Source organism: Telopea speciosissima, chromosome 8 (genome assembly GCF_018873765.1).
Source record: "Telopea speciosissima isolate NSW1024214 ecotype Mountain lineage chromosome 8, Tspe_v1, whole genome shotgun sequence".
Classification (NCBI taxonomy): Eukaryota; Viridiplantae; Streptophyta; class Magnoliopsida; order Proteales; family Proteaceae; genus Telopea; species Telopea speciosissima.
In genome coordinates, this window is record NC_057923.1 from 46,728,166 (window position 1) to 46,743,221 (window position 15,056).

At 38.8% G+C, this 15,056-nt stretch overlaps 2 protein-coding genes across 2 annotated transcripts in view; both read right to left on the minus strand.

Moving 5' to 3' along the window:
- Positions 1-555: 555 nt before the first annotated feature.
- Positions 556-15,056, minus strand: part of LOC122638407 (chalcone synthase 2-like) — a 28,881-nt gene continuing 14,380 nt past the window's right edge. Inside the window, exon 2 of the mRNA XM_043831356.1 lies at positions 556-586. The gene's annotated coding sequence lies outside the window, so the exon portion shown is untranslated. The remainder of the gene's footprint in view (positions 587-15,056) is intronic.
- On the minus strand, positions 578-1,771 carry LOC122638405 (chalcone synthase 2-like). The gene has a single exon (XM_043831354.1). It carries the CDS (start codon positions 1,754-1,756, stop codon positions 578-580), a length of 1,179 nt encoding a protein of 392 aa, XP_043687289.1. The 5' UTR covers positions 1,757-1,771.

The window sequence follows — 15,056 nt, forward strand, 5'->3', positions numbered from 1 at the left end:
TCCTTGTAGTGCTCTTAGAATAATAGAAGATTTGGAAGCATTCAAATGCAAGGCAGATTAATGGAAAAAATCATCTAAGACCTTTTCTAATTCAACGGCTGATTTCTCCTCTCCTTTCATGCAAATCATGCGATCATCTATGCAAATTAGATGAGAAAGAAGCAATGCCTTACACTTGGGGAGAAGAAGAATCTTCCTACAGCCCAAAGAGTTTGCCATCCAAAGAGTTCAGCCCATATACACCGAACATTCCCACACCATAGAAGAAGCCAACATTGTAACCGAAAAATGCAATCCCAACATCTATTGTCCTTTCAACAATTTTTAAGTAGTATTTTACCAAAAAAAGCTTGAACAAATACAGAAGTATTAACTTAGGTAAGAGGGCCTTTGGCTCTTACTAAAAACCAAATGCCAAAACCAAAATCATATAAATGGGCGTCTCCGCCCTCCCCCCCTCCTCCAATGGGAAGAACTAAAGGGACCAAACAACCAAAGTAATGAAGGCACAAATATAGAGCCATACAAAGAACCCCATAGAATAGAGTGTAATTAAAATCAATGAAAATTGGCAAGATCAGCAAGCCTGAGTTATGCTACGCAAGATGATTGTCTCCACAGTTAGACCCGGTCCAAATCCTAATAGCACACCCCAATCAAAACCTTCTCCAGTTGTGGCTTTTCCTTCCTTCATAGACTTATTTCTCATCTCATCCAAAATAAACATCACAGTGGGGCTTGACATATTACCATATTCACTCAACACTTTCCTTGATGCCTTAAGTTTCTCCTCCTTCAAACCAAGAGTCACTTCAATTAGGTCCAAAATTGCCGGTCCACCAGGGTGAGACACCCAAAAAATGGAGTTCCAATCACTAATACCAATCTTGCTGAATGCTTCCTCCAAGCATTTTCCGATGTTCCCAGAAATAGTTTTGGCTACATCCTTGGATAAGCTGATTGAAAGACCCGTTTGACGCAAGTGGCCTTCAACCATATCATCCGAGTCTGGGAGAATTCGAGTACCTGCTGAGAACAATTGGAACAGTGGGCGCTCAACTGATGTGTCAGGGTCTGCACCAACTATTAAAGCTGCAGCGCCATCTGCGAAGATTGCCTGCCCAAGTAGGGTGTGGAAGTCGGTCTCAGTAGGTCCCTTGAAGCCACTAACTGAGTTTAATTCCGAACAAACAACGAGGACACGAGCACCTTTATTGTTCTCAGCAAGATCTTTGGCAACACGGAGGACACTGCCACCACCGTAGCAGCCTAGATGATACATCATCACACGTTTGACGGTTGGTGAAAGGCCAAGGAGCTTGATGAGTTGGAAGTCGGCACCAGGAGCATCAACACCAGAAATGGTAGTGAATACAATGTGGGTGATCTTTGATTTGGGCTGCCCCCACTCATTGATGGCTTTTAAAGCTGCTTCTTTAGCCAACTTGGGAACCTCAACAACCATAATATCTTGGCGAGCATCAAGTGTTGGAGCCATGGGGTTGTAGAAGTCGGGGTTCTCCTCTATCATTTCCTCAGTCATGTAGAGATGACGTTTTATAATTGTAGATCTGTCACAGATTCGCTTGAACTTCTCCTTCAATCCAGTCATATGCTCACTCTTTGTGGATCTGAAGTAGAAATCTGGGAAATCAGGCTGATAGACACAGTTGGATGGATTTGCTGTGGCGATGGCCAGCACTGTGGCTGGACCCTGTGCGCACTGCACTTCATAGATTTCTCCAACTGATGCCATTGCTTGTATGGATCGATCGATCTAAAGGGTGAGAAAATCTGAAATAGAGAAATGAATTAAGATGGAAGGAAAGGCTATGTATTGAAACTAACAAGCGATGATTCTGGGATGAAATAGTAAGACAGATGCATAAGGTTTTATAGAAGTCGGAATATTGAATGGATTCTTTGGCTGAATTGCGGAACCTTGTTTTGAATTTTATTATAATCACTTAGACTTGGAACGAAGTTGCCTTTTTGGAATTTTTTATTTTTATTTATTTTTGAAAATAAGTCAAAGAGGATCCACTTGAATTGAATAAAGCAGTGATTGTGGAATACGGACCATTTATTTACCTTTGTTTGAATGAGACTCCGTCACACTGACTTATATGGGTTCCTGTTATATTTGGGGTTTGAAGGAAACCGTGTGGTTTCTTTTTTAAGAAAAGGAATAGAGCTAAAATTAAATGAGATTTCTACTTAAGAAAAGGAAAATAAAAAATGGCCTGAGAGACAACTTTGAATGAACGTTGTTTCATATATATGTTTGACTTGATAGCAAATTAGCAATGTTTTGTATCCATTCAGTTTTGGTTGTGTATAAGAAAAAGGTGAACTACAGGCGCCTTGTTTGACTAAATATGGTCATCAAACATGCATGAAATTAAACCTTACGAAAATGAAATTTTGTTATTTACCAAAAAAAGAAAATGAAATTTTTTTCTTGAAATATGCTTATGAAAGTTAAAACATGCAAAGTGAATGATAAAGGCTTGTCTGAATTCCTAAACAAAATTTGATCGTTAAATGATCAAAATGCCCTTAGAGGGTAAGATGTTAAAAATGCTAGGACATGCATTTTGAAATCATTACAGACATTGAAAATTATGTTAAACATGCTAAAATGGCAAAATATTCAAGGTTTGGATGCTGGAAAGATCATTTTGGGCTTGTATTTGGTAAATGACCAAAATTCCCTCAAAGGACAAAAGTACCTATTTATTATGCATGATTGTGACTTAAGATGGGCATGCATGTATGTGGAATTTTTTTTTTTTTTTTTTTTTGGGATTTTCCGTTATGAAACCAATATGCCCTTAGAATGAAAAATGCAAAAATGACATGCAAGTTCTCACCCATTCAAGGGGGTGGTTCTATATCACGAGGAGCATCTCAGGGGACATCTAATAATTTTATTATACCGAGAAAACCTTAGGAAACGATTTTTTGTATTTATTTAATAATGGCTATTTCGTGTAATATTTTGTGTCAAAACTTCAATCAGAACCCCACCAAATGGAGGGGGTAATATAGTCTCTAAGGTATTTAATGATTTGCCCAAAAGTGGGACTAAGGCAAGCATGGGTGTTCCCCATGGGAAGTAACTCAAAAGTCTAAACAATCGAAACAATGAAGGCATAAAAATTGTTTTATTACCTTGATTCCAAAATTTTAAGGGCTCAGTGGTTGGATAAATTCAGGCCTATTTGTATGGACAATTTTCTCTGTAAAACAATTTCTAAAGTGATGGCAATAAGACTGGCGGTTAAACTGCCTAAGTTGGTGTCTGAAGAACAATGTGCTTTTCAAAAGGGGAAGATTATTTCGGATAATATCAATATGGCTTCTAAGTTGGTGAATATTATGTTCTCTAATACTAGAGGAGGAGGGCATGGGAATTAAAGTAGATAACCAGAAGGCCTATGATACCCTTTCTTGGGATTTCTTGTTTGTTGTGCTTAGAAAATTAGGCTTCTCAAAGCTTTGGGTGGGATGGATCCATCAGCTCCTTCTATCCTCTAGAATCTTTGTTTTATTAAATGGTGGTCCAGTTGGTTTCTTTGGAATTGAAATGGGTCTTCTGTAGGGTGATCCTATCTCTCCTATGTTCTTTATTTTGGCGGAAGAGGTGCTCTGCAGAGGTCTTCAAGCTTTATTGTCCTAAAAAAAGATAAAAGCAAGATGTTCTTTGGAAATGTCCCTATTCGAAGGTGTAATAGGATCTCCAATGACCAAGGGGATTTCTATTTGCTCCTTGCCTATGAGGTATCTGGGTGTGGAAATTCTCAAAGGGTGGGTCAAGCGTGAGCATATTCTTCCTTTAATGGACAAAATCAAGGCGCGACTTTCGGGTTGGAAAGGAAAATTACTATCGATGATTGGGCGAGTGAAGCTGGTAAAATCAATGATTTCAGGTATTCCAGTCATGGTTTGAGGTATTGGATAGGATAGGCCGATTTTGGCCGGATCAGATCGGTATCGGCCTAGACCGATCCCGATACCGATCCAATCCAGCTGTACGGATAGGGGTAAAAATGTAAAAAAAAATTAGTTTTTTTAAAAAAATAAGAAAACAGGGATAAAAGTGTCATATTTACCTAAGTTTGGATGAACCCGATCCGTATTGGCCGATCCGATCCAGCCGATACCGAGATCACGAACCATGATTCTAGTGCATAATTTCTCCATTTATTGGTGGCCTGATTCTTTGGTGAAGACGCTTGAGAGATGGATGAGGAATTTCATTTGGGTAGGGGATGCTGATTGTATGAAAAAAATTACTGTAAAATGGGATTTGGTTTGTAAGCCTAAATCTGAAGGAGGTCTGGGAATTTGGCATATGTGTGATATGAATAAGGCTCTTCTTTGCAAGCTTGTTTGGCAAATCAAGCACGAGCAGTCAGATTTGGCCCATTTATGAGAGCTTGATTTTTGAACTCTGACAGCTCTTTAAAATGCAGCTATAAATCCTCTTCAATCTGGCTTGGTATCAAACGCCTTTGGGATTTGGTGTCTAGTTATGAAAGATGGGCTGTGGGCAATGGTTCTCGAATCCTCTTTTGGTTTGATAAATGGTTGGATCCTTTGTCTATTGAGAAAATGGCCACTTTAGATCCAACATCGTTCAAGGGGTTTGGAAGCAAGGTGGCGGATTTTATTCATGATGATCGATGGAGTCTCCCTCAAGTGGATTCGACCTTCTTAAAAGAATTTTTTATTCTGTTAGGCATATCTGCATCCCGTCTGCTTTGCTGGAGGACAGATGCTTTTGGACTTTTAATCCTGCAGGTGCTTTTTCGGTGAAAACTTCTTGGGAGGTAATTCGATTAAAAAAATCCAAAGTCGCCTTGGTATTTTTTGGTTTGGAATAAATGTCTTCTGCCTCGCCATTCAATATTTGGTTGGAGGATTCATCATGGTAAGCTGCAAACCGATGATCTTGTTAAGAAGTTTGGCATTCCTCTCCCTTCGAGATGCATTTTCTGCTTTTGGACTGAGGAATCTTTGCATCATTTTTTTTGTGAGTGTTCTTTCGCTCAATTTCTGTGGTCTTCTTTTTCAAGCTTATTCAACATCGCCTGGTAGCTTCAAGTTTCTTTTTTGAAGCTGAGTTCTTGGTGGAAGAGAAAGGCGTCATTGTCCTTGCTCAAAGAAGTGCGGAGTTATGGCCTAATTCTTATTCCTTATTGCCTTTGGCGGGAGAGAAATTCCAGAAGATTTGAAGGTCGGTTTTCTAGTCAAGCTTAGGTCTAGGGTCTAATTCGAAAGGAAATCATGGCAGTTTCCTCCATTCTCTCTTGCCAATCTTTTTTCATCCAAGAATTTTTGCTTGGGAGAAGACTGAATGTCTCTTTGAGGCCCCGTGGCCCTACCCGGTTATTCGAGATCTTTTGAGTCGGCCTTCCCCAGGATGGGTCAAACTGAACGTTGATGGCTGTTCAGTGTGGAATCCAAGCAGATTTGGGGCAGGTGTAGTTTTCCAAAACATTGATGCCTAGGTACAGGGAAAGTTTGGGAGTGGCGCCAAATTTTAAGGCCGAGTTCCATGCGTTAATTTTGGGTTTAGAATTTGCTAAATCTCTTGGCTTTTCCAACCTTTGGATTGAGTGTGAATCGGTGCCAGTCTTCATGCTTGTTTCGCAAAAAACCGTTCCCTGGTTCCTTTTGTAGCGTTGGTATCGGCTTCTTTCTTTTATGGACTCAATCGTGTAGAAAATTTCTCATTGCTTCCATGAAGCAAATCCGATTGCTGATTTTTTGGCTAAATCTGCAGTGACTCAATAAATCTCTTTAGTGATGGTGCCACTACCTACTTTGGTTCAAGATGACCTTACTTTTAATGCTCAGGGTAGACCAAGATTTAGACTTATGTATGCGTGATCTTTTTCAGGGTCTTGTCTGTTTGGCGGTTTGCTTGTCCCTGTTGATGGCAATGCCGAAGGTGGGGAGATCAAATTGCTTCTTTTTTTTCTGGGCTATTGTTCTTGCCTTTTTTTATTAGTTTTGTAATGGTGTTTTTGTTCTTTTAATTTAAATGATCTTTTAATGAAAAAAGGCACAAAATATAGATCTACATAGACAGCCCAATAAAACCCCATAGAGCAGTGCAACTTTTTTTTTTTTTGGTAAGGATCAGCAAAGAATATATTAATAAAAAAGAAAAGAAATAAAAATTTAGCGTCCAGGCATACCTAGATGGATACACAACAGGGAATAAAGCAAAAGCCTTAACAAAAGCAAAAACACAGATCAACCAGTAAGCTAGTCAAATCTAAACCTCTGTCGACCTAAGGCATCATCTAAAAGGAAAGCATTAACAAGGGATAGAAGAACTGAATCCCAAACATAAGAGGATCCACTTCTAGTAGCTAACTTGGCTAAGAAATCGGCCACTTGGTTAGCTTCCTTGAAGCAGTAAGAAATTTTCCAAGAAGTAGCATTCAAGAAAGGTTAAAGATGCAACCAGGTTTGCCTAGCAAACTGAGAGATAGAACCAGACTGAAAAACTACCACCACCGCCACAGAATGACATTCAATTCAAAAGCGCTGAATGCCCAACTCCTTAGCCACTAAGATACCATACAACCACCAAAATTTCAGCCACAAAATTAGAGGAAACACCTAAGATCAAACTCGCAGCCTTTAAAGGAACAGCATGGGAGTTGCGAATCACCACACAACACCTACCTGACCTGGATTCCCAAAAGAACATGCATTCGTTTTTATTTTAACCCAACCATCCTGAGGTCTACACCACCACACTTCATGAACCACCTGTGCCGGTTTGGCAATAACAGGGATCTTCAAACTTTTAGCGCAAAACAATCTTGAAGACTGCTCACAGGGTGCCTAAAGAAACCCGACAACTCCCCTTCATCTGGCCTTCCCCTCAAAATATTTGCATGTATGCTCCACCCAAATAAAATATGGGACTAACACAACCCCAGTCATCCACGCATCTGGCATCGATACCACCTTAGCTTTTCTTTTCCACCAAGTCACCAAGTCAACATAAGATAAGCACCCTGGCCAAGAAAGGCCAAAAATATCCAGGAACTTAGACCAGATGGAGCATGAGTAACCACATTCAAAAAATAAATGGCCAATAGACTTCGACGCACCTTGATAGAGAACACAACGAGATTCACCCAAAACTCCTTTGCACATAAGAGTATCCTCCATAGGAAGTTTCCCTAGAATAAATCTCCATGTAAAGCTAGAGTAACGAGGCAGCAGCAAATTATTCCAAATCACCGCAGCCCAAGTGATCTTGGAGTTCTTCAAATGGATGGCATCCCAGGTAGAATGAATAGAGAAAACCCCAGAAACAATAAGGCCCCAAAAGCACAAATCTATCGAGGGAGATGAAGGCAAAGGCATATGAGAAATAACAGCAAAAATATCCTTAAGAATGGTGGAGGATGTTGGGGAATTCTACCCCATCTCCATAATTGTTTTGATGATAACAAACATATTGGACAATGTCTTCTTTGTGTCAATATGTCAACAGGGCTAATAAGTCAAAGCAGTAGAAGACATATAGTACGAAGTAAAGATGTTCAGGACAAAGCCTTGAAGATCAAGATCTCGAAGGCATGCGAAGCTTTTCAAAAAAAGAAGATCTTGAAAGATCTTTTGAAGATTGAAGAACATCACTTGAAGAAAGAAATCAAGACCCTCATCAAGATGCTCGTGAGCACATACTTAGATATACACACAACATACTTGTAATTGCATCTGCATAAAATAAAGAAAAAAATATATGCATCAATTAGAGACCTTAGGAGGTTATAATTGAACTTCCTTTGACTTTAGAATATGTTGAAATTTATTGGAGAAAGTCCCAGACAAGTCCCCACAGTCAAAACTGTCTGAAACAGCCAAGACAGAGAACCAGACTGTGATCCGATCGGCCGGATCACAGGGTATGCATCGACTGGGTGAAATAATGGCTTCACTGGTACGTTCCAAAAAATGATCCGGTCTACTGGATCAAGTGGGATGATGATCTGGTCGATCGAACTCCGACCGGATGCCAGTTCTGCCCTCCAACGGCTAGTTTTCCCAACGGCTATGATCCGGTCGATCGGATGGGTTAAAAACAGATCCGTTAGAGCACATTTTGAATATGTTCTAAAGGCCATTAATGAGCCTATAAATAGAGAATATGTCAGACCTTTATATCTATCCACTACAGTCCAAAATACAACTTTTGTGAAAGGTGAAAAGTCAATTCATGCTCTAATCATTGAAGTCTTCTTGTCCACATCAAGATCATTCAAAGGTTGACTTCAAAGCTCAAAGACCTTCACTTGCTTGCACTCTAAAGAGAAGTCTTAAAGAAGGTCATCATTATAAGCATTCATTTTGCATCATTTGACACTTGCAAGGAGTACACATCACACTCCTTGCCTAGGTAATCTTTACCTTCACTCTTTTGTATTTGTTTATGCTTTTGAGTTTACAAAGCATTGTTGCATTAGTCTAGACTGTACTTAAGTATTGCAAGGATCCTCTTATCCTTAAAAGATTCAGATTCTCTTATCCTTAAAAGATTAGGATCCTCTTATCCCCAAAAAAAGATTGTAAATGTGTTCTTCCTACCTACTATATTGAAAGGAAAAAACTAGTGAAAATTATTTCAAGGTTGAGAGGAGTGGACATAGGCTGGTTTAACCGAACCACAATAATTGTTGTGTGTCCTTTATTTACGCAATTTATCTTTCTTTATCTTATCTAAATTCAAGGCAAATTTAAAAAGGATAGTATTTCATTAGTGATAATCTATTCACCCCCCTCTAGGTTATCCCACATTTTGTATTAGAGCGGGAGCTCATTTTATTTGTGACTTAAAGATCTATGGGATCACATTACACCAATCCTCTTGAAGGAATAAATGTCTCTAGACCTCATCTATTCAATGGAGATAATTTTTCATATTGGAAGATTAGATTAAGAAACTTTACTTGTGCTCATAATCTTGAAGTATGGAATGTAATTGAACATAGACCATACTCCTTCACTAAAGTTGTAGAAGGTGAAAGTATTCCTAAGGAAACCTTTGAATTAACTCCTGCTGAAAAGGAGAAAATTCAATACAATTTTAAGACTATCACCTTTTTACAATACGCCTTAAGTGATTTCGAATTTAATAAAATTGCTATGTGTGAAATGGCAAAAGAAATTTAGGATACATTTGTGGTTTCATATGAAAGAACTTCACAAGTGAAAGAGTCTAAAATTGATAAACTTGTGCATGAGTATGAATTATTTAAGATGTTAGAAAATGAGAATATTTCCAATATGTTTTTACGATTTACTAACATCACAAATAAGTTGAAGGGCTTAGGTAAAACATATACCAAGTCCAAAAATGTAAAGAAAATTCTCAGGTCACTCCCGCCCAAGTGGAGACTGAAAGTAATGGCTATAAAGGAAACAAAGGATCTTGACAAAGTGAGCCTAGACGAATTGCTTGGATCTCTACTCACTCATAAAATCGAACTAAATGTAGACGAAAGATGGTCGAAAATAAAAGAACCAAATAAGAAGACCATAGCTCTCAAGACTACTAGTCCATCTGATGATGAGAGCAATGAAAAAGATGACCTTACATTCTCAAAAAAAGAAATGTCTCTTATTACCAAGAAATTTTAAAAATTCCTCAAAAAGAAAGGTGAAAAATATTTCAAAAAGGGACAAGCAAGCAAAGGTAAGAATCTATCCAAAGATAAAACTCTTTCTTTTAAGAAAGATATTGTTTGCTATGAGTGCAGAAAGCCTGGCCACTTCAGAACTGAGTGTCCAAAAGAACAAGACAAAAGGAAAGCGTATGCCGCTGAAATTTCATGGGACTCAAGTGAAGAAGAAGAAGTAGGAGAATCTGATGAAGAAGTCACAAATCTTGCTCTTATGGCAACAAAAGATGATATAGAGGTAAGTTCAGCCTATCTCACTTCTAACTCTAAATATAGTGACTCAATTCCTTTTTAGAAAAAAAAGTAATAGAATTGCATAATAAAGTAGATGCGCTACATGCCTACATTTCCCAACTTGAAGGAGAAGAGGAGAAATTGACGTCGGCCTTGCTTACATTTACCAAGGGACAAAAATCATTAGACACTCTTTTTGGTACACCTAAAAAAACCACCACAAGACAAGGAAGGACTAGGCTATGATGGGAGAATCCCATGTCATGCCAAAGGTAAAGAGAAAATGGTGTACATAGAAGAAGGAAGAACAAATCAAGGTTAAGCATCAATCTCTCATGCACCCTTTTCAAGAAATCAAAGGTATAGAAATCAACGCCATTATGCATTTCAATATACCTCTCATAGTGGTAATAGACCTCAAAGGGAATATATTCCTCAAAGACCCCAGAGATAATTTCGTAGACCACATGTTCCATACACAATGGAAAGGAGCTATATATAGACCTCAACCAAATCATAGGCCATATATGAAGTATAATTCATATAGACTGTATGACCATCAAAAAGTCCAAAGAGGTAGAAGGAATCAAAATTCCTTTGACTGACAAAGATCACAAAGACAGAAAAGGGCACCATCTCCATTTGATATTTATGACCCTAGGTACCAATGACCCAAGAACCATGTTCCGGACACAAACTATGGTCCAAACAAGAACCATAAATATAAGAAAGTTTGGGTACCTAAGGAACCTCTCAACTCTAACAATGATAGACCCATGAGATTATGGGGACCAATGCATGTGTAAACTTTATTTTGTAGGTATGCTTGAAGAGCAAAGGCCAAGTAGAATGGTATATTGATAGTGGATGCTCTAAGCATATGACAACAAATACAAAGTTATTTAGAAAGTTGAGAAGTATGATGAATGATGGGTGACTTTCGGAGACAATGGCAAAGGAAAGATAATCGACATTCGAAACATTAACATGGGAGGTACTACCATTTCAAATGTCTATTTGCTAAACAAACTTTCTTACAACCTACTTAGCGTAAGTCAATTGTGTAGTGTTAGATATAAAGTAAACTTTGATGTTTCACATTGCTTAGTTATGGATGGTAACAACAAAGTAGTGTTGAAAGGAAATAGGAACAACAATATATATACTTGTATTATTGATGAAGCTTGTTCTAGCAATACTTGCTTAGTTTCCTATGAAGATTCAAATGTTTGGCATAGAAAACTTAAACATATAAATATCAAATTAATTCAATCAATAGCTTCCAAAGATCTTGTCCGAAACTTACCTAAACTAAAATTTGACAAGAATCATTTTTGTGATGCATGCCAAAAGGGTAAACAAGTTAAAGTTTCTCACAAATCAAAAAACATAGTTTCAACTACTAGACCACTTGAACTTCTCCATTTAGATCTTTTTGGTCCTATCCCAACTCCAAGCTTAAGTGGTAAAGTATATACTTTTGTCATTGTAGATGATTACTCTAGATTCACTTGGACTTCTTTTATTAGACATAAAAATGAGGCCTTTAATGAATTTTCAAAGCTTTGTACGAAAATCAAAAACCAAAAGGGCTATTTGGTCTCTACAATTTGAAGTGATCATGGTGGTAAGTTTGACAACTCAAACCAATTTGGGAAATACTGTGATGATGAAGCTCGCAATTTCTCTGCTACTAGAACTCCTCAATCTAATGGAGTTGTTGAAAGAAAAAATAGATCTCTTCAAGAGATTGCCTGAACTATGCTCAATGAATATTCTCTACCTAAGTATTTTTTGGCTGAAGCTGCAAATACTGCATGCTATGTCTTAAATCATGTTTTGATTTGAAAAATCCTATCTAAAACACCTTATGAGTGATATTTTGAAAAGAAACCTATAGTTGATTACTTTCAAATTTTTGGATGTAAATGCTTTATTTTGAATACTAAAGACTCCAAAGATGAAAAATCAGATGAGTGTATTTTTCTTGGGTACTCTAGCAATAGCCGTGCTAATAGGGTATTCAACAAAAACACCTTAGTAGGGGTGTCAATACCCAACCCGAATCGACAAAATTGTCCCGAACGAGCCTGGACCACACCGGACCGATCTCTTATTGGATCAGATTCGGTTTGTGGACTTAGGGAGCATTTGGTTTCGGTTCGGTTCGGGCTAGCCCGACGGTGCACCGGTGAATCCGACCAATTGAACCCGGATCGGACCAGACCGGAGCGAACCGACCCGGTACTAAAACCTAAATACCCTAAAATCTAAATGCCCTAAGAGGCTAAGACGCTAATCGATCGACTATTTGACTTTCACTCTTTTTTTTGCTAAAGGTCAGCAAAAATTGTATTAAAAGAAAAAAGACCAGGCATACCCAGTCAAATACAAGCAACAAAGAGAGGACATGGTCCTCACACAAGCCACCCAACCCCAGCCAAATCAGCTAGCTAAATCTGAATTTTTGCCGCCCCAAAGCATCATCTAACAAATGGCTATTTAAGGAAGAGGGGAGGTCTGCATCCCAAAAAGCTATACAAGCACCTTTAGCCGAGTACTTGGCATGGAAATCGGCCACATGATTTGCTTCACGAAAGCAATGACTGATCTTCCAATCAATGGAATTCAAGAAAGGCCAAATAGAAAGCCACAACTGACGCACCTGCCAAGGAATGGACCTCCCTTGAAAAGCCATCCAGGCTGCCGCCGAGTCACATTCAATCCACAAATGGGTGACACCCTTCTCCTTGGCAAGGAGAATCCCCTGGAGAATGGCCAAGAACTCGCCAAATAATTAGTAGAAATCCCCAAAAAATGCCAAAGGCCCCAATAGGAGTAGCGGGGTCATCACACAAAATCCCACCAGCCCAGCCCTACCTCGGGTTTCTAAGAGAACACCCATCCGCATTCAACTTAACCCAGCTTGCAGCGGTCTACACCACCACACCCCCTGAACAACCGCCGCGGACGGATAATAATAGGAATTTGGAGGAGACCACACGCAAATCTGATTGGTTAGTCACCGGCCGTTTGAAGGAGAAGGTGATCTCCTTGATGGAGGTGATCAAGGCACGGAAGGAAGTAGCCTGCTGTCTCTCTTTAGCCTCAAACAACCTGTTGTTACTCTCTCCCCAGATTCAAAAAGGAATAAGAACAGCCCCCATAGTCCAAGCATCCGGCATAGGCACCACCTTAAACTTAGAAGACCACCAAGCTAGCAACTCCTCATAAGATGAGATAGCCGGCCAATAAACACCAAAAAAATTTAAAAAATACTTCCACAGGCCAAGAGAATAGTCGCAGCTGAAGAACAGATAAGAAAGGGATTCTGAAGCACCATAGCAAAGAACACACCTGGGGGCGAGATGGTTCCCTTTCACTCTCATAGTCTCAGCACCGCCGGCACTCAAGCCTCAAGACCAGACGGTCAGATCTCATCTCTTTCGACTCTTTCCCTTTCTCTCTCAATGCCTCAGCGGCAGAGGCACCAGACCTCATCCTCAACTCTCAGCGGCACCGACAACGGCGGTACAGGCTCTCGACAAGCCCGGCACTCAGGCACACTCAGGTTATCCTCTTAAACTTGTTCAGTTGTTCCCATTGAGTTCTTTTAGGTTTTCGGTTTTCCCTTTGATTTCTGAATTTGTTTGTTGCACAACTTACACCATTTGGCCCTGAAAGTTGAAATATTCTAAAAGATAATTAAGTTGTTACCTCTGAAACTTTGATGACAGTGAGAGAGAAAGAAAGAAAAGAAAGAGATCGAGAAGGAAAACTAGCTCGATCGATGATGGCCTTGAAGAAGGAGATTGTTGAGGGTGTTTCATGTAAAAGAAAGGATTCCACATTGAATCTGAATAACCCAATATGAAAACAGAAGACTTATAAGGACTTGCACTGTCTTACACTCTTACTAAAGACTAAATAAGGGTAAATAGTACTCGATCAAGTCCCAATTGATGGTTTTTGTTGGATTTCCTTCCCATGAAAGTCAAAAGGGTACCCACATGCTCTTCAATTAATGCCGTGACAAGATTTCCACTTAAACCAGCAATAGAACCAGTTTAATTCAAGGTGAGAAAACTCAAGCGAACGAGAAATAATCAACTTCAAATTTCAGGTGCAGGTTGCTGACCCACGGTCCTATTAATCACAACAAACATTCACTTGATTAAGCAATTGGAAGATTAATAGGAAGTTTCTGAAACAGGACCTAGGGTAATTTGGGAACCAACCTGTTTTTCAGGTTTGGTTCTCAAGGTACAAGGGACTTTGTAGTCCGAGTTTCGGGGATTTGAATTGCCTATGAAGGAGTAAACTAACTCCAAAATCTCAGGATGAAAAGAAGAGGGATATGAGAAATCAGTACTCAACTATTGGGCTGCAAGTACCGCCCAGAAACAGAGCGCTGTAAAGAGTTTTGAAGAACTGAAATAGAAAGGAAGGAAAGAAAAGGAAGTAGGAGAAGAAACAAAAACAGAGAAGAAGGAAGAGATCAGACCTGGGATCAAAGAGAGGGAAAGGAGGTATCCAATCACATAACTGTAACTTGTAGCAGCATATGTAACTCACCATAACTTCATTCAATCAACTTACTGCATCGATTACAACTATTATGCATATATAAAATTGTCAAAAACAGAACTTGACTCTAACTTGGAAACTATCTCCTATGTATCTACTTCCCTAACATAAAATAAAATAAAATGAAGATTAAACCCTAAATGACAAGTACAGTAGAGTACCAACTATAGTACCACCTCATGCATATTCATCAAATCTGCAGACCTGTGATGGTTGTGAAAGAAATTAAACTAAAATAAATGAATAAATATCTGATTAGAGCTTATGATGCTATCATGTTTATTCATCAAATCTGTAGGCTTGTGATGCTGTGATGTATTTTCTTTTTTCTTTTCATCAACATTAAGTATTTTTTTCATCTCTCATTTCCTCTCATATGATGTGTCATGCAGTCATGTATGTGCTTGTAGCCTTATATATTAGGAAATTTTGTGTATTGTTGTGGGCATTGTTGGTCATTATTTATTAATATGTTATATGTTTTTCTATTAATTATAGTTATAGAAATGTCCAACGCAC

What these genes read in the sequence shown, in the direction of transcription:
- LOC122638405 (XM_043831354.1), bottom strand. Translation starts at nt 1,756, where the DNA reads ATGGCATCAGTTGGAGAAATCTATGAAGTGCAGTGCGCACAGGGTCCA.